Below are 25,387 nucleotides of genomic sequence, written 5' to 3'. Positions count from 1 at the left end.
ATTGAATAGTGGTGCAGGCTCGAAAGGCTGAATGGCCTACTCCTGCACCTATTTTTTCTATATTTCGAAATGGCCTACTCTTATTTCTTATATTATGTAGGTAACCTTCTGAGCTAGGACACACAGCACAAGTAGCAAGCGTACCACAGCCTCTTCCTAACTTGTGCATCAGAAGTTTGAACCAAAACTCAAGTCATGGGATATACCATTGTAAAAATAATCACAATATTTGTGTTGGTCGCTGTAAACGTGGTTTAAACATTCCAGTCACTTATCTTTTTATTATTTAAGACTCAACGCCTTAAAACATTTTTTTTAATACACAGGATACAGTTAATTCACAAAACTTTATTCTTGCAGGCATAGAAAATGTACAGCCGTATCCCGCCCATTAGAAGGGGAAAGATGATCCGCGTTTGGTGTCAGCACATAAACCAACCAACGATCTCCCTGCAACAAACCCGACTCTCAGCCGATAGACCCCCGACCCCCTCGCCCGAGGAGTTGCTGAGGTGATCTATATGTAGAAATGAGCAGCGGATTCCAAGTACACCCCCTCAGCTCCCTGATAAGGCTGGGGCAAAAGGGTAATGTGACACCCTCCACCCCCACCCTTACAAAAAATCCTGAAGTGGTTTTCCTGGCTTAAGCAGATAGTGTTATTGTACTTTGCACTAAAAACCATGGTGGTTCTTTCTGGGGAATTGCAAGACGAAAAAAGATCACGGTCCATCTAGTTCACCATCTACCATCCTGGTAGTCACATGATACAATGATAATGAGTTGTTGACTAATCACAGCAATTAATCTCTATCAAATAGTCTACAACACTTTCCTCAATTTCTCCACTCAAGATAAAAGTATGACAACTTGGCTCCACAGGACGGATTCTGCTTTCTTTTCCCTGACCACTGCGGTCTCAAGTCAAAAGGAATTGAAACGTGCCAGGCACAGCTTCAAGGGAAGTACTGCGTTCACTCCACGCACTTGGCTGTCGTAGTGCTGGTTGCTGCAGCTGCTCCCTGCAGAGGCCATGACACTTTTCTGGGACATGGTCTGCGATGGGTAGAGTTAAACAGGCACCTGATCCTCTCATGTACCTCGCTCCACTAGAGGCTATTTCTCATCTGTGTGCTAGCGGGGCTGTTCAACCACAAGGGCTTCGCAGCGGAGCCTGATTCCTTATACACACACGTACGCATGCATGCACGCGCCCGCACACATGCACTTTCCAGCAGGGTGTTACCGGTAGCGATCAGGAATGAGAACCTGAGCTCAGAGGAGACTACAAACTCAGCATAGAGTGGGGGTGCAACCTGGCTCTTCTGCTCTCACCACCTTGACTGACCGAACCATCGAGAGCCAGTGTGAAATGGATAGCATTCTATGCCCCCATCAGCCTGGGTTGTCAGTCATCTCGCATTAGAAATCATTTATTTTAAAAAAAGCAGAATAGATCACAGTTCCAGCTGGATTGCAGCCTAGTACAGTAGAACCTCAGCGTAACAAACTGCAAACCTCTAAGTTCCATTCTGTTCACAGGACCTGTAATTGTTGGAGAAACTATATCTAATATGTTGCTCAATGGTGTCAAGCCTCACTGATCTGCAATTGGTGTGGACGACCCTTAACATTTTCTTTCAAGTGATGGCTACACTAAATTCTGGGGAAAACACCGAACCCAGGATCAAACATAAATGATCTTTTCCGAGCAATATCAGTTCCCGCAACTTTCTCCTCTCCTCGAAGGGCTGAATCTAGCTGGGGAAGGGGCAGTCCCACCAGACACCCTCTGAAACCTCACCCCAATTGGGCCAACCATCATCTGTGAGCTGAGGCAGGAGAGTGGGCAGACACAAGCCTCACCTCACCCAACTGGCAGGGGCCACAGGATAGCAATCAGCAGCAGGAAACCTTCTTTAGCCCAGGAGTGTCAAGAGCGCCACCACTCAGCATAAACCAGGGGCCTATGTACCAAACTGGTTGATGCATTTGTCCATTGAGTCAGGTATGAGCTCAATGATTGTACTAACCTGTTACTAAGTTGCATGTAAAGCATGTTAAGCATTAAACTGAGGACCTACCAATCTAGGTCAAAAACCACATTGGTACATTTAAGACTAGCTTGTGACTGCCGCCACTGATCTCAGATTGGAAATCTCAACACTACAACCCTGAATCCGAGCTTGGTCACCTGTCCCACAGGCAGTAGGCAGTGAATTAAAGTTCTTGGAGCAGTGAGTGAAGGGCGAGTGCTGGGAGTGGTACTGGATTAAGTAACAGGCTGGCACACAAATGATCTTCCGACCCCTTTTCAAACAAAGCACTCAAGTCACACACTGGCGAAAGTAGGTTGGGTGGAAAGGCAAACTTCAGCTGGTCAACAAGGGAGAATCCGAAAACTACCAAGAAAAATGGAGCGAGAGAAAATGCTCACTCGAATAAGAAATCAGTGCTTCGTGGGAAATCTCAAAAATCAGTAACACTGTGCAAGTTCCTTTTAGATTTATTGCCTTGGAATGTGTGTGCGTTTCAACGAAGGGGGCAGTTGGCGGTTTAATGAAGGGGCATTTGGCGGTGTAATGAAGGGGCATTTGGCGGTGTCCCAAGTTGGTGCACCTTCGTACAGTGAAAAATCCCTACACTTCCATGCCAGAGTGAGGCAGACAGACAACAAATAGCCTTACCTCACCCACAAAAAGAAATGACAAAAGTTTAACCTTAAATGGGGAACAATGTGAAAAATAAAAGCAACCTCCAGGACAGGGATTATAGCATGCATTCTATTCAAACATTACAGACACAGATTCTTGTATATCAGGCTCTAGCCAGTATTCTTTACACAGCATCTTAGCCAACCCAAGAGAGGAAATAAAATCTTACAAAATGGTGCATAAAACTAGTGAGGCTATCTACAGATTAGTACTGCATAATATGCAAAGAAACCAAAGGGTCGACCGATACAATGAAAAGGTCCAGTACTACAAGGCCAGGCACCCACATTCACTTTCTAAAGCACTGTTTTTTTTGTAGTGTTATATCCTCAGGCAGTTGTTTCATATCTTTAAGTATTTTTGATATCCTGAGAAATGAGGCTAAGGTATAAATTATTACTCAAATATGCATATTTACTGCGCAGAATTATAAATGTGGCTATAATTTAATATTTATTATGGTGTGCTCTGGACAGACAGACATACACACACCACCAGTGCCTTCTTCAATTTGTACCTATTCACACAAATTTATTGAATATGAAGTCTATAAATTGAAAAATGCTGCGTAAAAATTTAGAGCAATCTTTTGGAAGTCAAAGTCAGGTTACAGGATCAGTTCAAATGAAGAACAACCTACAGCCCATTAGAGATCTTTCTGTCAGAATATCAACCCTACCACCTTACCATTAAACCATAATATTTTCACCTCAACAGGTGAGCATAACCTTATTTATAATATCTCACCCAAAGGTTATAGCATGTCTCACAATGCAGCACTCCCACGGTACTGCATTGAAGCATCAGCCTAGATGATGGACTCAAGTCCTGGAGTTGTGCTTGAACCCACAAATTTGTGATCAACAGGCAACAGCGAGGCATGATGACGCATTAAAGTCAAGAAATGTTTGCGACAGTTTCAGACACGACTGCACTGTTAGATTGTGAAGTCACTATTCACACTCCTGAGCACTGCTACAATATCTGCCACATACATTCAGTGCGTTGGTGGCACAATGCACTGTTGGAGGTGGACCTAGGGTAGCTAACTCATGCTGGGTGTATTCCTGGAGGTGTCATCACATGACATCCCACCTCAACCACCCCACCCCTACACTCCCGCCATTGGTCCATTCTCCAGGTGCACTGACTTCCTAACGCCAATTGGAAGTGTTACCCATTTGAATTAATCTTGAATGTTAGTAAAACAGCATTTTCCCATCTCCAATATTTTTATAACTAATAAATGAAAGTTTTCAAAGAAAATGAAAAAAAGAACAATTTTGTTTAACACCCTATAATATTTCAATCAGGACAATCTAAAACCGCAAACATTCATTGACAGGACTACACCAGTTCCATTTATAATTTTGCGTCAACTGAATATTGTTCTACGAATTTAAAAAAAATACAAGAAAACAATCCTAGGCTCTAAAACATCTCTGTTACAGCTGTGAGTGCTGTCACTGACCTTATTTAACATATCCGACCAATACACTGTAGGAAAAACACACAATCTTACACATCATAATACTGTGTGATACATTTCTTCTGTGATACTCATTCCCATGAAATTTCTCCCATCCCTAAATCCATCAGTACTGTATCCCAGTGTTAGTGACAAGCCTGTACCCAGCGGTAGTAACAGACCTGTACCCACCAGTACTGTATCCCAATGTTAGTGACAGACCTATATCCACCTGTACCCCAGTGTAATACAATGACAGACCTGTACCCACTAGTACTGTATCCCAATGTTATACAGTGACAGACCTATACCCACCAGCGCTGTACCCCAGTGTTATACAGAGACCTGTATCCACCAGTTCGATACCCTAGTGTCATACAGTGACAGACCTGTATCCACCAGTACTGTACCAGTGTTACAGTGACAGACCTGTATCCATCAGTACTACACCCCAATATTACTGTGACAGACCTGTACCTACCAATACTGTACCCGTGTTACAGTGACAGATCTGTAGCCGCTTGTACTGTACCCCAGTGTTATCCAGCTCACAATGCTCTCTCCAGATACCACTCAAGTTTGGAAGGGCAGGATCTAGAATTGTACTTAGTCGTTTCTCTCAGTTACAGATGAAAACTAAACATACTCGTTATCCTTTAGTGAAATGCTGGTACCATACTGCCAGGCGACCCAAGGACATAGATGTACCCAGTACAGCTGCTGCGCAATACAGCACTGCAATATCGCTGCTTCCAACATACGCTTTGCAGGTGACTTCCTTCTCGAGCCTTTGAGGAATGGCTACTTTGAGAATTTCCTTGCAGAATGCATTTGGCAGGGGCAACAGCTTAATTCAGAATATAGGAGCACCATCACAGAGGCATTTTGTTTGGACCGTTACCTGGCGAGAGACTTGCCCTGTAGTATTGGTGGTATCGGTCAACCCTTAATACCAGGAATGACTGCGTTACACGTGTGAGAGACTGTGTTGTATGTGTGTGTTGTGTATGTGTGAGACAGACACAGAGAGCTCATTCCGCAACGAGTTCAACAGTCATCGGAGCCTACACCGGCAGCAGGAATAACCGCCTCCTGAGAGACAATGCCACTTCACTCCATCCTGGTTGAATAAAAGGTTGTTTGTGTGTGTGTCGTTTACGCAAATCCTTCATTTCAGCGTGCCTTTCTCAGCACAGCAGGAAGCCACAGAGTGCAACAGTGCACCAGTGGGAGGGGGGGGCAGCTGCCGGGGGGCTGCCTTCAGCGGGTCACTCTGCATAGTGCATGATGGATTCCACGTAGTTGCCAGGGAACAGACCGGTCACGCCGTTCATTACTCCTTCATACCAACCATCATCATTCTTCTTCAACACGTAAATGATGGCACCCTCTTGGAAAGACAATTCATCCTCTTTGTCTTTTGAATAGTCATAAATCGCAACCACTGGAACAGAGAACAGCAACAATTAGCACTGGCACAGCAGCCCAGTGTGCACTAAGAGACAGACTCTGCACTTGCCTCCATTCTCCCCTTGATGTTCAATGTAAACAGCCATGGTGAAAGCTTGGTGGGTCAACACCCCTCCACTAGCTGGGCCACGCAGACTAGAAAGGTGCCAGCTTCCATATTCAGACTGCCCCGAGTTAGCTCACCTCAGTAGCAGAGTCACAATCAGCCACAGATGCGGGTCTGGTCTTTTGTCTCGAGGGCCTGGGTTCAAATCCAGCACTGGCTGGTGAGTTGAAAACCGCCTCTGCTTGCTGGCTATAAGGGGCCTACATGAAATGAGCTTTAGTGAAGCCTCAATCCAGCTCCTGTGGGTTAAGATCCACAGCACAAAACAGCCCCTGATTTGGCTCATGACTGGTTTGGGAAATGGAAAATTATTGACTGTTCTGAGGCATATTTTTCTGGCACAGTACAGAAACCTTAGCTTTACTCTGCATCCAATACTACTGTGCCTGGTCTAGGAGTGCTACATGGAACATTGTCCATGGGGGAAGCGCGGAACGGGGGAGGGGGAAATGGAAGAAAGAGGGAGGGAGAGAGAAACGAGGTAAGGGGGAGGGAAAAAGCATGTGGGGTGGGGTGGGGTGGAAGAGAGAGAGAGAGAGAGAGAGAGAGAGAAAAAAGAGAGCGCGCGCGCGGGGTGGAAGAGAAGAGAGCGTTGGGGGGGGGGGGGGGGGGAGGGAGGGGAGAGACAGGAGAGGGGGGAGGGGGAAGAGAGGGGGTGAGATGGCGGGGGGGGGCGAGAGAGGCCGGGGGGACGAGAGAGGGCGGGGGGGGGCGAGAGGGGGCGGGGGGGGGGGGCGAGAGGGGGCGGGGGGGGCCGGGGGGGGCCGGGAGAGGGCGGGGGGGCAAGGAGAGGGCGGGGGGGCAAGGAGAGGGCGGGGGGGCAAGGAGAGGGCGGGGGGGCAAGGAGAGGGCGGGGGGGCAAGGTGAGGGCGGGGGGGCAAGGAGAGGGCGGGGGGGCAAGGAGAGGGCGGGGGGGCAAGGAGAGGGCGGGGGGGCAAGGAGAGGGCGGGGGGGCAAGGAGAGGGCGGGGGGGCAAGGAGAGGGCGGGGGGGCAAGGAGAGGGCGGGGGGGCAAGGAGAGGGCGGGGGGGCAGGAGAGGGCGGGGGGGCAGGAGAGGGCGGGGGGGGCAGGAGAGGGCGGGGGGGCAGGAGAGGGCGGGGGGGGCAGGAGAGGGCGGGGGGGCAGGAGAGGGCGGGGGGGCAGGAGAGGGCGGGGGGGCAGGAGAGGGCGGGGGGGCAGGAGAGGGCGGGGGGGCAGGAGAGGGCGGGGGGGCAGGAGAGGGCGGGGGGGCAGGAGAGGGCGGGGGGGCAGGAGAGGGCGGGGGGGCAGGAGAGGGCGGGGGGGCAGGAGAGGGCGGGGGGGCAGGAGAGGGCGGGGGGGCAGGAGAGGGCGGGGGGCAGGAGAGGGCGGGGGGCAGGAGAGGGCGGGGGGGCAGGAGAGGGCGGGGGGGCAGGAGAGGGCGGGGGGCAGGCAGGAGAGGGCGGGGGGGCAGGAGAGGGCGGGGGGGCAGGAGAGGGCGGGGGGGCAGGAGAGGGCGGGGGGGCAGGAGAGGGCGGGGGGGCAGGAGAGGGCGGGGGGGCAGGAGAGGGCGGGGGGGCAGGAGAGGGCGGGGGGGCAGGAGAGGGCGGGGGGGCAGGAGAGGGCGGGGGGGCAGGAGAGGGCGGGGGGGCAGGAGAGGGCGGGGGGGCAGGAGAGGGCGGGGGGCAGGAGAGGGCGGGGGGGCAGGAGAGGGCGGGGGGGCAGGAGAGGGCGGGGGGGCAGGAGAGGGCGGGGGGGCAGGAGAGGGCGGGGGGGCAGGAGAGGGCGGGGGGCCAGGAGAGGGCGGGGGGCAGGAGAGGGCGGGGGGCAGGAGAGGGCGGGGGGGCAGGAGAGGGCGGGGGGCAGGAGAGGGCGGGGGGGCAGGAGAGGGCGGGGGGGCAGGAGAGGGCGGGGGGGCAGGAGAGGGCGGGGGGGCAGGAGAGGGCGGGGGGGCAGGAGAGGGCGGGGGGGCAGGAGAGGGCGGGGGGGCAGGAGAGGGCGGGGGGGCAGGAGAGGGCGGGGGGGCAGGAGAGGGCGGGGGGGCAGGAGAGGGCGGGGGGGCAGGAGAGGGCGGGGGGGCAGGAGAGGGCGGGGGGGCAGGAGAGGGCGGGGGGGCAGGAGAGGGCGGGGGGGCAGGAGAGGGCGGGGGGGCAGGAGAGGGCGGGGGGGCAGGAGAGGGCGGGGGGGCAGGAGAGGGCGGGGGGGCAGGAGAGGGCGGGGGGGCAGGAGAGGGCGGGGGGGCAGGAGAGGGCGGGGGGGCAGGAGAGGGCGGGGGGGCAGGAGAGGGCGGGGGGGCAGGAGAGGGCGGGGGGGCAGGAGAGGGCGGGGGGGGCAGGAGAGGGCGGGGGGGCAGGAGAGGGCGGGGGGCAGGAGAGGGCGGGGGGGCAGGAGAGGGCGGGGGGGCAGGAGAGGGCGGGGGGGCAGGAGAGGGCGGGGGGGCAGGAGAGGGCGGGGGGGGCAGGAGAGGGCGGGGGGGCAGGAGAGGGCGGGGGGGCAGGAGAGGGCGGGGGGGCAGGAGAGGGCGGGGGGGCAGGAGAGGGCGGGGGGGCAGGAGAGGGCGGGGGGGCAGGAGAGGGCGGGGGGGCAGGAGAGGGCGGGGGGGCAGGAGAGGGCGGGGGGGCAGGAGAGGGCGGGGGGGCAGGAGAGGGCGGGGGGGCAGGAGAGGGCGGGGGGGCAGGAGAGGGCGGGGGGGCAGGAGAGGGCGGGGGGGCAGGAGAGGGCGGGGGGGCAGGAGAGGGCGGGGGGGCAGGAGAGGGCGGGGGGGCAGGAGAGGGCGGGGGGGCAGGAGAGGGCGGGGGGGCAGGAGAGGGCGGGGGGGCAGGAGAGGGCGGGGGGGCAGGAGAGGGCGGGGGGGCAGGAGAGGGCGGGGGGGCAGGAGAGGGCGGGGGGCAGGAGAGGGCGGGGGGGCAGGAGAGGGCGGGGGGGCAGGAGAGGGCGGGGGGGCAGGAGAGGGCGGGGGGGCAGGAGAGGGCGGGGGGGCAGGAGAGGGCGGGGGGGCAGGAGAGGGCGGGGGGGCAGGAGAGGGCGGGGGGGCAGGAGAGGGCGGGGGGGCAGGAGAGGGCGGGGGGGCAGGAGAGGGCGGGGGGGCAGGAGAGGGCGGGGGGGCAGGAGAGGGCGGGGGGGCAGGAGAGGGCGGGGGGGCAGGAGAGGGCGGGGGGGCAGGAGAGGGCGGGGGGGCAGGAGAGGGCGGGGGGGCAGGAGAGGGCGGGGGGGCAGGAGAGGGCGGGGGGGCAGGAGAGGGCGGGGGGGCAGGAGAGGGCGGGGGGGCAGGAGAGGGCGGGGGGGCAGGAGAGGGCGGGGGGGCAGGAGAGGGCGGGGGGGCAGGAGAGGGCGGGGGGGCAGGAGAGGGCGGGGGGGCAGGAGAGGGCGGGGGGGCAGGAGAGGGCGGGGGGGCAGGAGAGGGCGGGGGGGCAGGAGAGGGCGGGGGGGCAGGAGAGGGCGGGGGGGCAGGAGAGGGCGGGGGGGCAGGAGAGGGCGGGGGGGCAGGAGAGGGCGGGGGGGCAGGAGAGGGCGGGGGGGCAGGAGAGGGCGGGGGGGCAGGAGAGGGCGGGGGGGCAGGAGAGGGCGGGGGGGCAGGAGAGGGCGGGGGGGCAGGAGAGGGCGGGGGGCAGGAGAGGGCGGGGGGGCAGGAGAGGGCGGGGGGCAGGAGAGGGCGGGGGGGCAGGAGAGGGCGGGGGGGCAGGAGAGGGCGGGGGGCGGGCAGGGGGCGGGCAGGAGAGGGCGGGGGGCGGGCAGGAGAGGGCGGGGGGGGTGGGCAGGAGAGGGCGAGGGCGGGGGGGCATGGGCAGGAGGGGGCGCCGGAGAGGGCGGGGCGGGGGGGCGCCGGAGAGGGGGGGGGGGGCGGAGACCCCAGAGGGGGCGGAGGGGTGGGCCCAGAGAAGGCGGTGGGGGGGACCAGAGAGTGCGGGGGTGGAGGAGCCAGAGTGGGCGGGGGGGGGGGGGGGGGGGGGGAGGGCCCAGAGAGGGTGGGGGGGGAGGGGCCAGAGAGGGCGGGGGACGGGAGAGGGTGGGAAAGAGCGCGGGGATGGGGTGGGGGGGGGGGGGAAGGGGGAGAAAGAGCGCGGGGACGGGGGATCGGGAGAGTACGGGGGACAGGAGAGGGTGGCGGGGGGACGATGACAATGGGGGATAGGACAGGGCAGGGGCGGGAGGGGGGACGGGGGACAGGAGGGGGCGGGCGGGGGAGACGGGAGAGCGCCGGTGGGGGCACACGGACCGGAGAGGGCGGGCGGGGGAGGAAAGAGCGCGGGCGGGAGGGGGGGGGAACGCGCGAGAGAGCGAGCGGGGCGGGGGCACACAGCAAGGATCACCAGGCCTCACTCGCAGTTTCCTGGACAGTTGGCAGGAAAAGACTTCAGATCATAGGGGACACTTAAAAGGGTGGCCGATGATGCTGTACCCTGGTATATAACTCCCATCGAAAAACATGATTGTTATAAAACACTGAAAATTCACAAGAAGCGCAAGATGTGGAAGTGCAGGGTAATGTGGGAAATCAAAAAGAATACTACAAATGTTGTATTTCCCATCCCACTGACCTTTCTCCAAATAGTTCTTAGGTGCCCATGGTGGATCCTCCTCTGCATATGGGTCACTATACTCCACCACAGCCGTCTCTTCCTCTTCATAATCCTCTGGTGGTGGAGGAGGAGGTGGTGACTCGTCAAATACAGTATCATCAGCTGGTGGAGGTGGTGGAGGGGTGGAACCTTCTGAAACTACAATGTTGATATTACGTTAAAGGAAAGGACTTGCATTTAAATTGCGCCTTTCACAATCTCAGGACGTCCCAAAGCGTTTTACAGCCAATGAAGTATTTTTGAAGTCAGTCACTGTTGTAAAGGAAATGTGGTCAATTTGCATGCAGCAAGTTTTCATAAACAGTAATTAAATAAGTGATCAGATAATTGGTTTTAGGTGTTGGTTGAGGATAAATATTGGTCCAGAACACCAGGGAGAACTCCCCTGATTTTTGAATAGCATTATATTTTTAGAACCAGCCGAGAGGCAAGATGGGCCTCAGTTTAACAGCTCAACTGAGAAATGACACCTTCAACCGTGCAGCATCCCTCAATACTGCACTGAAATGTCAACTTAGATTGCTCAAGTCTCTGGATTGGGGCTTGAACCCACAACCTTCTGACTCACTAAGCCAAGGCCAACACCGTGCAATAAGCCTTTCACGTTTTGGGGTGAATAGAAGTGACATAAATCTTTGACTGTAAAATCAGCTTATACTTTGCAATAGGTAATACCAGCTGGATAAAGCTCTCCTTTAACTCCATCAAGTTTACTCTAGTTTTACTGACAGACAACAGTATTGCTAATTTAAACAAGATAATTAAAATTCAGATTTCACTACCAGTCATTTTTATTTTATTTTGAAAGCAAATTTCTTTCACTGCATTTCAAAGTCCCTGGCCTCAAAATAGTTCCAGTCAATATTATTCAACTTGAGACATCCTTGTCAAGTGGCCAACTTCTCATAACATCCAAGAGGAGATGCAGCATTGCCAAGATCCATGGGGATTGGATAGTACAGTGGATTAGACACCCCTAGGATATGGGTACAGAATCATTACTAGGTGACAGGATGAACATCTTTGCTTTGTGCTGGCAATTAGGGTCTTACATGAGATTCAATAGTCACAATCCAAATTCCTAGTGGGCATGGGCAAATGAGACAAAGACATTTTGGTACTAAGTTGGTAATTTTACTCAGAGGATGCCAGGTGTGGGAAATGGAAAAAGATTACACTTTCGCATTCAGCAACACTCTTCCAAGGCTGGGACTGAGGCACATCATTGGAACAGAGTAGATGGACCTTCAAGATGAATCTAGACCTCGCTGAGAGTGTTTGATGGGGCCGCTTGGGTGAGGTCATGGCGACTGGTGCCAATGGAACTATGGAGTTTTCATGAGACAATGGGGGAAATGGGACAAATATAAATTCAACTGTGCAAAGGTGTCATGCATCAAGGCGTTTTGCTATTAATGTTTCCAACAACATTCAAAACCTGTGTATTCGTGCTGTAGAGAAAAGTAATTACCAGTAACCTTGGCAGCAGCGATTCATATTCAAAGACAATTAAAAAAGAGTGCTAAATGGCTTCTTAAAAATAACCCAGTACACATGCAAAGATTTTTGGGTTCAAAGCTGTAGAGACAATGCAGACTGGGCTTCCAATCACCCTCCTAATCCTTCTTCAGCACCAGACAGAATTTCAGCACCAATACACAAACCAACCAATCAAGCAAAAAGGGACTGAATGGCACAGTGGATCAAATACCGCCTTTTACCTGGGTTCTGTGCCATACCCCACTCTGTTGAGTTAACTGAACTCACTGGGGCATTTGCAACTAAACACAGGGGACGAAGTGATGCAATGGGTTAGAGGCTGATGTCTCACACCTAGGTCCTGGATTCAAATCCAGCCCAGACTGATGGGTTGAAAATCAGCTAGCTGCAAGAATGCTATGTCAAATACATTTGGTCAGTCTCAGTCCAAAGGGTGGGAAATAGAAAAATGTCATACTGGTGCAAGAGGGTTGCTGTCCGAAGTACAGTCGAGACACAGTGGACAGAGCTTGGTTCTCCTTTACTTTCAGCCATAGTTGACAGGGCCCTTGACTGTAACTGGCCTATTACCCATGCTGTCGCTCTCACTTCCCTTCATGATGACCACAAGGTCCCCTTTATCTCCACCAACTACTGCATTGGCCAGATCATTTTCCACCATCCGGAACATGATCCCATCACTAAACATCTTCCCTTCTCCTCTACGTTTGAGAGAAGGACCATTATCTCTGGGACATGCTTGTTCGTTCGTCCATGACCCCAAGTTCTGGCTGCCCTTCCATCAGTACTCCCAATCTAACTGTTAACAGATGCAACCTTTTCCTATCCCAATGTCCTGGGCCACACATACTCTGTCCCATGTGACACAATTTGCATGTACTTGCTCCAACCTCATGTACATGAATTTGCAGCTCGCAGTGCAATCTCCTCGACACTGGTTAGACGTAATGCAGACTGGGTAACTGCTTTGCTGAACATTTCAGTTCAGTCCATAAGTGCACCAGTTATCTCTCTGTGGCTTGTCTCTTTAACTCCCGCATGTTCCTATTCCGATCTGTCAACCTCTGCCCTTCTACGCTTTCCCAACCAAGCTCCATACAACTCCTGGACAGTCCGCAGCACTCTGCTCTGAAGACTGACTTTAACAAGGTCAGACCGTAGCCATCTCTCCGACTTTCTTGTCCGTTTCTTTTACCCACCATACTGTTCATTTATCTCCATTTCAGAGATTTTTTTGTTTCCTTCTTGTGCCTCTCCAGTCTTATTTACACTGTACACCAGTTTTAAACTTTTGAAAAAAACCTCCCTGGGACAGGAGTCAGCATTCTTGGCTGTTGACTTTTATGTGGCGTTCTTCCTCTCCTCCCTCTTGTTTTGTTCAGTCCTATTACAGGTCTTAATAGCTTCCAGTTTTATATAACTAGAGCACTTGCTGCTTCTCTTTTTACTTGCGACCAAACTAACTGTATCTAACCTGTGTTGCACCTGTCTTGGGAGTGTTTGATGCGACAGTGTAGAAGGAGCTTTACTCTGTCTCTAACCCATGCTGTACCTGCCCTGGGAATGTTTGATGGTACAGTGCAGAGGAAGAATTATGCTGTATCTAACCCGAGCTGTACCTGCCCTCGGAGAGCAATAACAGATACAACGTTGGATAAGCGGACAATGTTTCTTGTGCTGGTTGGTCTGTTCTTGGTGCAATGCTTTTGCAGAACATTTACAGTCACAGAGAGCCCGATTGCCAATGATAGAAAGCGGTAAGTGTAGACTTACTGTTATCCTGAACTCTGGCCACGAAACCCATTAGCGGTAACTGCGGTGTAACCTGCAGAATAGAAGGTGGGGGTGGAGCAAGGGGCGCTGCAAACAAGAGCAGACACAGGAATGAGGGAATGGAAAGGAACAAACAGCCCTGAGAAGCAGCAGAGAAAACATTTACAAGCAAAACAAGAGCAGACACTCGCAAGGCAAGGTTGTGTCTATAAACCCACATCGGGCTCAAAGCCAGCAGATGCAAAGCTTTCTCAACCAGAGGCGTTAGAAAGAAAATGCTGCTCATGGACACATATTGATCAATGCCAGGAGTAAGCACACATTAAACAAATACAGTTGGCCCAGGTGACATTGCTATTAAGAGTGAGGGAGGTGATATTAATTTAACTTCACCCTCCCTCCCACACAGGCCTGTTTATTTGCACCATCTACAAGGCACAAGTCAGGAGTGTGATGGAATGCTCTCAACTTGCCTGGATGAGCTGAGCTCAAATAACACTCATGAAGCTCAACAAAGGACAAAGCAGCCCGCTTAACTCGCACTCCATCCTCTACCACTGGTGCACCATGACAGAAGTGTGCACCATCTACAAGACGCACTGCAGAAACTCGCCAAGACTTCTTTGACAGCATCTCCCAAATCCGCGACTTTTACCACTTGGAAGGACAAGGGCAGCAGGCGCATGGGAATACCGCCACCTCCAAGTTCCTCTCCAAGTCACACACCATCCTGACTTGGAAATATCGCCGTTCCTTCATTGTCGCTGGGTCAAAATCCTGGAACTCCCTATCTAACAGCACTGTGGGAGCACCTTCATCACATGGACTGCAGTGGTTCAAGAAGGAAGCTCACCACTACATTCCGAGGGCAATAAATGCTGGCCTTGCCAGCGACGTGCACATTCTGAGAATGAATTAAAAAAATACTAGCTGATTTTCCATGGTGCTCCTCGTGGTTATTCTGAAGCACAGGTGCAATGTTTAGCTGCTAGCCTGGCCCTTTAAGGTCACTGGTCAGGTATTCGCTTGTCAGAAAGTGATGTAAAACAAATTGGGGGTTATTTAGGTGAATTCCTATTGTTGCTAGTTTCCCTAGATTGGGATTGACTTAGCTCTGCTTCTCAGCAACTCAATAACCTCTGCAAGTTATCAGATCAGAAAAACCAGCAGGAAATGCCTCGGGTTTTTTTAAATATTTGTATGAAAATTCTTATGCCTGCATGATATTCCAGTCTGCATACTAGACTTCCCGTTATGTTTTTGTCACACATTTTGTGTTAACTTTTTCCCCGTTGTAAATGCCTGTGTCCACATTTATAATAGAAAACTGTTTACAACAGTTTTATAACAGCTGGGGTCCTGGTTATAACACAGCTTTCTAGAATCATAGAGCACAGAAGGTGGCCATTTGGCCCATTGTGCCTGTGCTGGCTCTTTGAAAGCTATCCATTAGTCCCACTCCCTTGCTCTGTCCCTATAGCCCTGGAAATATTTTCCCTTCAAGTATTTATCCAATTCCCTTTTGAAAGTTACTGTTGAATCTGCTTCCACCACCTTTTCAGGCAGTGCATTCTTAATCGTAGCAACCCGCTGTGTAAAAAAATTTCTCATCTCCCGTCTGGCTCTTTTGCCAATTACCTTAAATCTGTGTCTTCTGGTTACCAACTCTTCTGCCAGTGGAAACAGTTTCTCCCTATCTACTCTAGCAAAACCCCATAAAATTTTGAACTATTAAATCTCCCCTTAACCTCTCTGGTCTTCTCTAGTCTCTCCACATAACTGATATCATTTATCCCTGGTATCATTCTCCTAAATCTCCTCTGCACTGTCTCCAAGGCTTTGACATCCTTCCTAAAGTATGGTGCCCAGAATTGAATACACTACTCCAGCTGAGGCCTACCCAGTGATTTAGAAAGGTTTAACATCACTTCCTTGTTTTTGTACTGTATGCTGCTATTGATAAAACCAAGGATCCCGTATGCTACTTTAACAGCCTTCTCAACTTGTCCTGCCACCTTTAAAGATTTGAGTACATACGTCCCCAGGTCTTTCTGTTCCTACACCCCCTTTAAAATTTTACCATTTAGTTTATATTGCCTCTCATTCTTCCTTCCTAAATGCATCACTTTTCTGCATGAAATTCCATCTGCCCATTTCACCAGTCAATGTCCTCCTGAAGTCTGCTACTACTACTCCTACATTTCTGAGTTTTGTGTCATCTGTGAACTTTGAAATTATGCCCTATATACCCAAGTCCTGGCCATTAACATATATCAAAAAGAGCAGTGGTTGGGTACAGTAGCATACCGGTTATGTTACTGGACTAGTAATCCGGAGGCCTGGACTAATGATCGGGGACATGAGTTCAAATCCCACCATGGAATTTAAATGCAGTTCATTAAATAGAAAAATCTGGAATTTAAAGTTAGTATCAGTAATGAAACGACTGGATTGTTGTGAGGGAAGGAAATCTGCCGCCTTTACCTGGTCTGGACTATATGTGACTCTAGACCCACAGCAATGTGATTGACTCTTAATTGCCCTCTGAAATGGCCTAGCAAGTCACTCAGTTGTATAAAGCGGCTCACCACCACCTCAAGGACAATTAGGGATGGGCAATAAATGCTGGCCTTGCCCGCAACTCCCACATCCCATGATCGACCCCTGGGGAACACTACTGTATATATACATACATCCCTTCATTCTGTAAAACAATCATTCACCACTACTGTTTTCTGTACTTTAGCCAATTTCATATATCACTGCTCCTTTTGCTTCTATTTTGCTACCAAGTCTATGTGGCACTATATCAAATACCTTTTGAAAGTACATATACACATCAATCGTACTATCATCATCTACCATCTGAGTCACCATGAATTAACTCAAACAAGTTCAACAACAACTTGTATTTATGTAGCGCATTTAACAGTAAAACGTCCCAAGGCGCTTCACAGGAGAATTATAAGAAAAAAAAAATGACACCGAGCCACAGAAGAAGAAATTACGCCAGATGACCAAAAGCTTAGTCAAAGAGCTAGGTTTTAAGGAGCGTCTTAAAGGAGGAAAGAGAGGTAGAGAGGTGAAGAGGTTTAGGGAGGGAGTTCCAGAGCTTAGAGCCCAGGCAGCTGAAGGCACGACTACCAATGCTTGAGCGATTATAGTCAGGGATACTCCAACAGGGCAGCATTAGAGGAGTGTAGATATCTCGGGGAGATGTGAGGCTGAAGGAGATTACCGAGATCGGGAGGGGCGAGGCCATGGAGGAACTTGTAAACAAGGATGAGAATTTTTAAATTGGGGCGACTTAACCGGGAGCCAATGTAGGTCAGCGAGCAAGGAGTAATGGGTGATCGGGACTTGGTGCGAGTTAGGACATGGGCTGTCAAGTTTTGGATGACCTCAAGTTTACATAGGGTAGAACGTAGAAGGCCAGCCAGGAATGCGTTGGAGTAGTCGAGTCTAGAGGTAACAAAGGCATGGATGAGGGTTTTCGCAGCAGATGAGCTGAGGCGGGGCGGAGATAGACAATGTTATGAAGTTGGAAATAGACAGTTTTAGTTATGCCACGGATATGTGGCCGGAAGCTCATTAAGGGTCAAATATGACACCTAGGTTGTGAACAGTCTGGTTCAGCCTCAGACTAAGAAGGGGGATGGAGTCAGTGACTTGGGAACGCAGTTTGTGGTGGGGTCCAAAGACAATGGCTTAGTATTCCCAATATTTAATTCGAGAAAATTTCTGCTCATCCAGTACTGGATGTCGGACAAGTAATCTGACAATTAAGAGACCATGGAGGGGTAGAGAGAAGTGGTGGCGAGGTAGAGTTGGGTGTCGTCGGCGTACATGTGGAAACTGACGCCGTGTTTTCGGATGATGTTGACAAGGGACATATAGTTATAGGAGGTGGCCAAGGACAGATCCTTGGGGGACACCAGAGATAATGATGCAGCATTTCAGGTGATTTTCTGGCTACGATTAGATAGATAAGAATGGAACCAGGCGAGTGCAGTCCCACCCAGCTGGACGGTGGAGAGGCGTTGGAGGAGGATGGAGTGGTTAACCGTGTCAAAGGCTGCAGACAGGCCAGGAAGGATGAGGAGGGATAGTTTTCCGTTATCACAGTCACAAAGGAGTAATTTGTGTCTTTGATGAGAGCCGTTTCGGTACTGTGGCAGGGGCTGAAACCAGATTGAAGGGATTCAAACATGGAGTTCCGGAAAACATTGGCATGGATTTGGGAGGCGACAACACATTCAAGGACTTTGGAGAGGAAAGGGAGGTTGTAGATGGGGCCGTAGTTTGCAAGCACAGTGGGACAGTACCTGAGGAGAGAGAACCATTAACAAGGTCAGTTAACATGGCAGCCAGAAAAGGAAGTTGGATGGTCAACAGTTTAGTGGGCGTAGGGTCAAGGGAGCGGGAAGTGGTTCTCATGGACAAGATGAGTGTGGAGAGGGGAGATTAGAGAGAAACTGGAGAAAGATACGAGTTCAGGGCTAGAGCAGGGGGAATCTCAGAGGAAGTTTGGCCCGGTGGGCTTGGGGAAGGAAGGGAAGTGGCAGTGGCAGAGGCAGCTGATCGGATGGTCTCAATCTTTGAGACAAAGTCGTCCATGAGCTCCCCACACTTGTTGCTGGAGGTGAGTGTGGTGGAGACAGGGGAGAGGGGTTTAAGAAGACGGTTAGCAATAGAGAATAGTAGCCGGGGGTTATCTTTGTATTCCAGAATGATCCTGGAATAGTGAGCAGTTTTGGCAGACAAGAGTAGGAACCGATAATACTTTTTGTGGTCCAACCAGATCTGGCGGTGAATGGCTAAACCAGCTGTCCGCCACATCCGTTCAAGTCTGCGGCCCCTGGACGTGAGGGATGACAATGAGGGCCGTACTAGGGGGAACGGCCAGGGTGAGAGAGTGAGTAATGGTTTTAATAGGGACTAGGGCATCAAAGGTGGTGGTGAGGGTGTGCTTGAGATCGGTGGCTACAGAAATGGAGAGCCAAAAGCTGGACAGTTTGGAGTTGATAAGTGCAGTTCTGAGAGAGTTTGGAAAGAGTTTTTTTTCCAGGGGCGGACGCAGAAGGAAGTAGGTTTAGGTGGGGGAAGGGGGATGTGGGTGGAGAGCGATACAAGGAAATGGTCAGAGATGGCCTTATCTGCAATTGACACAGTAGGATTAAGCGAGGCCACGAGAGATGGCAAGGTCAAGTTCGTCAGACACGATTTGCCTTTTACAAATCCACACTGGCTGTCATTTATTAACCCACGTTTTTACATGTGACAATTCATTTTGTCCTCGATTATTGTCTCTGAAAGTTTTTTCACCACCAATGTTCGGGTATATCTCTCCCCTTTGTCGCAACTCTCCAGTCCTCTGGCACCACTCCCATATCCAAGGTGGATTGAAAGCTTGTGGCCAAAGCCTTAATGAGCAACAGCCAGGTTCCAGGAGCCCTGGTTATAACAGAGCTTTATAGTAAGGTACAGTCGAGCTCCAGGGGCTCTGGTTATAATTCAACTTTAGAATAAAGGTACAGCTGAGCTTGTTATAAAACACCTTTATAATGAGGATGGAAAGCAATAGTTAAAAGAATTCTAGTTTTCCCGCCACTCGCTCCTGTTTAGCGAGCGCTATTGGATTCTGAGCACCAAGCTATGGCAAATTCTGGTATTTTACGAGACTCAAAAAACAGTCAAACTGATTAACTCTGAAAAGTCGCAGTTCTTTCTGAATGTGCTGAGCAGAACATCCATTTCCAATCCCAGCTCCAGCACCGAGAATGGAATGGTAGAGAACCTGTTCTTTGAGGATTTCTTTTCCTGTTGTGATTCCAAGACCCGAGAACTGTTTGGGGTTGAGGGTTATGAAATTGAGCGGGACTGGTTGAAGGCCATCTTTACCTCTTGATTCAGTTGCCTGATTTTGACTGTAGTACGCTCCCCCATTGACTTGATTCTGGAGACTGCACTGTGAGGTCAAGGATGGCGGGCGTCTGTAGCCAGGTAGAGAACCTCCTATAGTGGCAGGATTCTGTCGCTGCGCTGGTCGATTCATGCTGTAGAACTGAGTAGTGTGCCCTGAAACATTGGAGGGAGGAAAAATCACTTTAGTCGCTGAACAAGTTAGCAGTGTTTAGAAAAAGTCCTGTAAATGAATAAAAATTTGCATTTTTATAGCTCTTTTCACAACCTCAGCACACCCCAAAGCGCTTTACAGCCAATGAAGTACCTTTGAAGGGTATCACTGTTGTAATGCAGAAAACGCAGCAGCCAATTTGCACACAGCAAGATCCCACAAACAGCAATGAGTAAATGACAAGATCCGTGCTGGTCAGATACCTGCCCGACGCCACTTTAGGCACAAAGCAGTTGGGTCTTTTATGTGCTGTTAATTCGATGTAATCGGTTTGTGATGTTGATTAACAGATACATATTAGCCAGGACACCAAGTGAACTCCTCTGAATAGTGCCACAGGATATTTTACATCCACCTGAGGGGGCAGATGGGCCTTATTCAAAACACGGATGACTTTTCAGCAGAAGCCCTGCAATGGGCCACTCGGCATACAGAATCACAGACACCAACTCATACGGAACTGCTATCTACAAGATTGGCTCAGAACACACAATTTATACTATTGGGAAACACTCTACTTCAATTAGGCTGCTTATATAAATGTCAGAACGGGAACAGACACCAACCGAGAGTCAGAAGCCAACCGTTGCCCAACTGAACCTCTCGCCGACACTAATCATCCCGCCATGAAAAAATCCAACAGAGTTGAAGGCTGGCTCAATTTAAGCTATAACACACTGGATTACACGTCACATTAAATACAAATGACAGACCGGCTATTCTGCAAGTGCTGGATTTAAACTCTTCATGGATCTCTCAACAAGTGAGTTGCACGGGTCCCTCCCTCATTCCACCAATCAGAGGTGAGAATGTGTTCTGATGTGAGATGGAGATATTCCCATGCGAGACATGCAAACCTATCACCTTTTTTAGAAGACTCACCTCATTCATACTCACTGCAATGCAGCCAAATAAAGGCAATGGGGAAAAGGTGCTTCTCAGGCAGCTTTTAAATGAATTAATTCTAGACTGACTGAAATCTCACGCTTCTGAATATGGTAAAGCAGTTTTCCACTATTTCTGGGCTTCAACCCCAGATTGTGTCATTCAACTGGTGGCAGTGGGATTATGGGCTAGAGGAGAGGTAGGGGAGCCGGGGGGAGGAGACGTAGGAACAGGAGTAGGCCACTCGAGCCTGTTGCGCCATTCAATGAAATCATGGCTGCTCATGTCCCTTACTACCTTTAGTTAACAGAAAACTATAAATCTCCGATTTAAAATTAACAATTGATCTAGTATCAATTGCCATTTGTGGAAGAGCGTTCCAAACTTCTACCACCCTTTGTGTGTAGAAGCGTTTACTAATTTCACTCCTGAAAGGTCTAATTTTTAGACAATGCTCTCTAGTCCTAGAATCCCCAACCAGCAGAAATAGTTTCTCTCTATCTACCCAATTTGCTCCCCTTAATATCTTGAAGACTTCAATCAGATCATCCCTACCCGTCTAAATTCTAGGGAATGCAACCCTAATTTGTGTCATTGCTCCTCGTAACTTAACCTTGAAGTCTGGCTATCATTATGGTAAACCTATGCTACACTCCCTCCAAGGCCAATATATTCTTCCTAAGATGTGGTGCCCAGAACTGCTCACAGTACTCCAGGTGTTGTCTAACCAGGGTTTTGTACAGCTGCAGCATAACTTCTATCCCCTTGTATCCTAGTCCTCTAGATATAAAGGCCAGCATTCCATTACTCTTTTTTCCTTATTTTCTGTACCTGTTCATAATATTTTAATATCTAAGTACCTGGACAAAGTTTCTTTGGACCTCCACTGGTTTTAGCCTTTCACCATTTAAAAACTACCTTGTTCTATTCTTTTTAGGTTCAAAGTGGATGACCTCATATTTGCCTACAGTGAAATCCATTTCTCACAGTTTTTCCCCATTCACTTAATCTGTTGATATTCCTTTGTAATTTTATGCTTTCATCTACACTGCCTACAAGGCCTTTGTGTCATCAGCAAATGTGGATTTATGACTTTCTATGCCATCATGTAAGTCGTTAATAATACTGTGAATAGTTGAAGCCCCATCAGAGATCCAAGTGGAACTTGGTTGGGGGGTGGGCGAACGGTGGTTGGAACCTGGTTGGGGTGGTTGGAACCGAGGGGAGGTAGCATACTGGTTATGTTACCAGACTAATGATCCAGAGATGTGAATTCAAATCTCACCGCAGCAGCTGGGGAATTGAAATTCAGTTAATTAAATAAATCTGGAATAAAAAGCTAGTATCAGTAATGGTGACCATGAAACCATTGGATTTTCGTAAAATGCCATCTGGTTCACTAATGTCCTTCAGGGAAGGAAAACTGCCACTCTTACCGGGCCTGGCCTATCAGACCCACAGCAATGTGGTTGACTCATAACTGCCTTCTGAAATGGCCTAGCAAATCCCTCAGTTGTAACAAACTGCTACAAGAAACATTAGTAAGAGTAAAACCGGATGGATCACCTTGCATCGGACACGACAATGGCACATCCAGTCCAGTTAACCCTGCAAAGTCCTCCTCACTAGCATGTAGGGACGTGTGCCAAAATTGGGAGAGCTGTCCCACAGACTAGTCAAGAAACAGTCTGACAGTCATAATCACAGAATCATACCTTTCAGACTCCTCCATTACCATACCTGGGTTTTGTCTAGACCCACCAGAGGTGGTGCTACAGTGGTATATTGTTGGGAGGGAGTGGCCCTGGGAGTCTCAACATTAACTCCGGACCCCATGACATCTCATGGCTTCAGGTCAAGCATGGGCAAGGAAATCTCCTGCTGATTACCACGTACAGCCCTTCCTTAGCTGATGAATCAGTACTCCTCCATACTGAACACCACTTGGAAGAAGAACTGAGGGTAGCAAGGGCACAGAATGTACTGAATTTACACAGAATGGTGGGAGACTTCAATGTTTATCACCGAGAGTGGCTCGGTAGCACCACTACTGAAGGACATAGTTGCCAGGCCTGCGGCAGGTGGTGAGAGAACCAACACAAGGGAAAAACCTACTTGACCTCGTCCTCGCCAATCTACCTGGCGCAGTTGCATCCGCCCATGACAGTGTTGGCAGCAGTGACCACCTCACAGTCCTTGCGGAGACGAAGTCCCGTCTTCACACTGAGGACACCCTCCATCGTGAATGGTGGTGGACAATTAAACAACAGTAGGAGGCGGCTCCATGAATATCCCCATCCTCAATAATGGCGGAGTCCAGCACACGAGTGTAAAACACAAGGCTGAAGCGTTTGCTAATCATGTTCAGCCAGAAGTATCAAGTGGATGATCCATATCAACCTCCTCTGGAGGTCCCCATCATCACAGAAGCCAATTCGATTCACTCCACGTAATATCAAGAAACGGCTACGCGCGCTGGATACAGCAACGGATATGGGCCCCGACAACATCCCAGCTGTTGTGCTGAAGATTGGGCTCTAGAACTAGCTGCGCCTCTAGCCAAGCTGTTCCTACAACACTGGTATCTACCCAACAATGTGGAAAACTGCCTCGGTATGTCCTGTCCATAAAAAGCAGGACAAATGCAATTGGCCAATTATCGCCCCATCAGTCTACTCCCAATCATCAGCAAAGAGATGGAAGGTGTCGTCGTCAGTGCTATCAAGTGGCACTTACTCACCAATAACGTGCTCACTGTTGCTCAGTTTGGGTTCCGCCAGGACCACTCAACTCCAGACCTCATTACAGCCTTGGTCCAAACATGGATCGAAGAGGTGAGGCCCTTGACATCAAGGCAGCATTTCACCGAGTGTGGCAGTAAGGAGCACTGGTAAAACTGAAGTCAAAGGGAATCAGAGGGAAAACTCTCCACTGGCTGAAGTCATACCTACTACAAAGAATAGTATAGTATTAGGCAGTCCCTCGTGTAGAGGATGATCTACTTCCACAGCAAAAAAAGGATGAGTTCACAGATGGTTGGAGATCAATCATCGCAGCCCCAGGACATCGCTGCAGGAGTTCCTCAGGGCAGTGTCCTAGTCCCAACCATTTTCAGCTGCTTCATCAATGACCTTCCCTCCATCATAAGGTCAGAACTGGGGATGTTCGCTGATGACTGCACAGTGTTCAGTACCATTCGCAACATCCTCAGAAAATGGAACAGCCTATGCCTGCATGCAGCAAGACTTGAATGACATTTAGGCTTGGGCTGATAAGTAATATTCGCACAACACAAGTGCCAGGCAATGACTATCTCCAACAAGCGAGACTCTAACCACCGCCCCATGAAATTCAACGGCATTACCATCGCCAAATCCTCCACCATCAACAACCTGGGAATCACCATTGACCAGAAACTTAACTGGGCCAGCCACGTAAGTACTGTGGCAACAAGAGGAAGTCAGAGACTGGGTATTCTGCAGCGAGTGTCTCACCTCCTGACTCCCCAAAGCCTTTCCACCATATACAAGGCACAAATCAAGAGTGTGTTGGAATACTCCCCACTTGCCTGGATGAGTGCAGCTCCAACAACACTCAAGAAGCTCAACACCATCCAGAACAAAGCAGCCCGCTTGATCGGCACTCCTTCCACTACCTGCGCACCGTGGCTGCAGTGTGTACCATCTACAAGATGCACTGCAGCAATGCACCAAGGCTTCTTCGGCAGCACCTCCCAAACCCACGACCTCTAAGGACAAGGGCAGCAGGTGCATGGAAACACCACCACCTCCACGTTCCCCTCCAAGTCACACATCATCCTGACTCGTAAGTATATCGCCGTTTCTTCATTGTCACTGGGTCAAAATCCTGGATCTCCCTTTCTAACAGCACCTTGGGAGCACCTTCACCACATGGACTGCAGTGGCTCACCACCATCTTCTCAAGAGCAATTAGGGATGGGCAATATATGCAGGCCTTGCCAGTGTCGCCCACATCCCGGAATGAAAAAAAGGGGGGGGAAACAGAACAGAGGGGAGAAACAGAGGGGAGGGGAGGACGGGATCTTAACGTAAAAGAAATGCTAGGCCTTGAAATGTGCCAACACATCCAAGTTTGTTGCAGCAGCAAATACCTGTGCGTTTTACTTGATTGTTGTAGCCCATGTCCATACTCTGTCACTCACTGAACAGAGCCTCGGAGTAGGATGCTGGCTGACTTGCCCAGAGTCCATTTTGTAGCACCTTACTGTGACCACATCTGAGATCAGCACAGGCCGAGACACTGCTCTGTATAACTCAGTACAACATCAGTAACATCTGAGCCATTAGAGAGCCCTTATCACTCTCTGCCAAATCCCCACTCAATTACTGAATATTGTTAAAGCCTTCTAATCCCCAAATGAGAGGCAATGTCCTGAGATGGTCAAAAGATTTGCTTACGCTTTGCTTTTCATGAAAATGTCAAGAATTTCTGAGACAGAGGCACATCCAGCTTGTTCTTTGCACCTTATGGCTCACAGATTAAATGCAACTCTTGGGGAGGTACAAACCAAGGAGGGTCTAGGTTTGATTTGATTCTCGCTCCTGATCACTATCCAGTGACCTCTGCGCAGTGTTCAGTTTGGCAGTGATGTCCCACTCTGCACGGGCCCAAAAATGGAGATTACTACTATACGAACACGACTGGAAAAGGCCATTCAGCCCCTCAAGCCGTTTCCACCAAAGCCTTTTTTGTATCTTAACCCCACTTACTCACAGTTGTCCCTTATCCCACGATACCCTTACCTATCAAAAATCA

The 25,387-nt window shown here is 50.7% G+C and overlaps 1 protein-coding gene across 1 annotated transcript in view; it reads right to left on the bottom strand.

Moving 5' to 3' along the window:
• Positions 1 to 328: 328 nt before the first annotated feature.
• LOC139242654 (abl interactor 2-like) overlaps positions 329 to 25,387 on the bottom strand; it is a gene marked incomplete at its 5' end in the record, with an annotated part of 58,168 nt that continues 33,109 nt past the window's right edge. The window contains 4 exons of the mRNA XM_070870457.1: positions 329 to 5,626; positions 10,255 to 10,434; positions 13,570 to 13,656; positions 19,471 to 19,647. Coding sequence (XP_070726558.1) covers positions 5,451 to 5,626; positions 10,255 to 10,434; positions 13,570 to 13,656; positions 19,471 to 19,647 — 620 coding nt within the window. The remainder of the gene's footprint in view (positions 5,627 to 10,254; positions 10,435 to 13,569; positions 13,657 to 19,470; positions 19,648 to 25,387) is intronic.

The sequence above is a fragment of the Pristiophorus japonicus genome, unplaced genomic scaffold, assembly GCF_044704955.1.
Source record: "Pristiophorus japonicus isolate sPriJap1 unplaced genomic scaffold, sPriJap1.hap1 HAP1_SCAFFOLD_1418, whole genome shotgun sequence".
NCBI lineage: Eukaryota > Metazoa > Chordata > Chondrichthyes > Pristiophoridae > Pristiophorus > Pristiophorus japonicus.
Note: the sequence above shows the minus strand (reverse complement) of the source record. Positions and strands in the feature narration are given on the sequence as shown.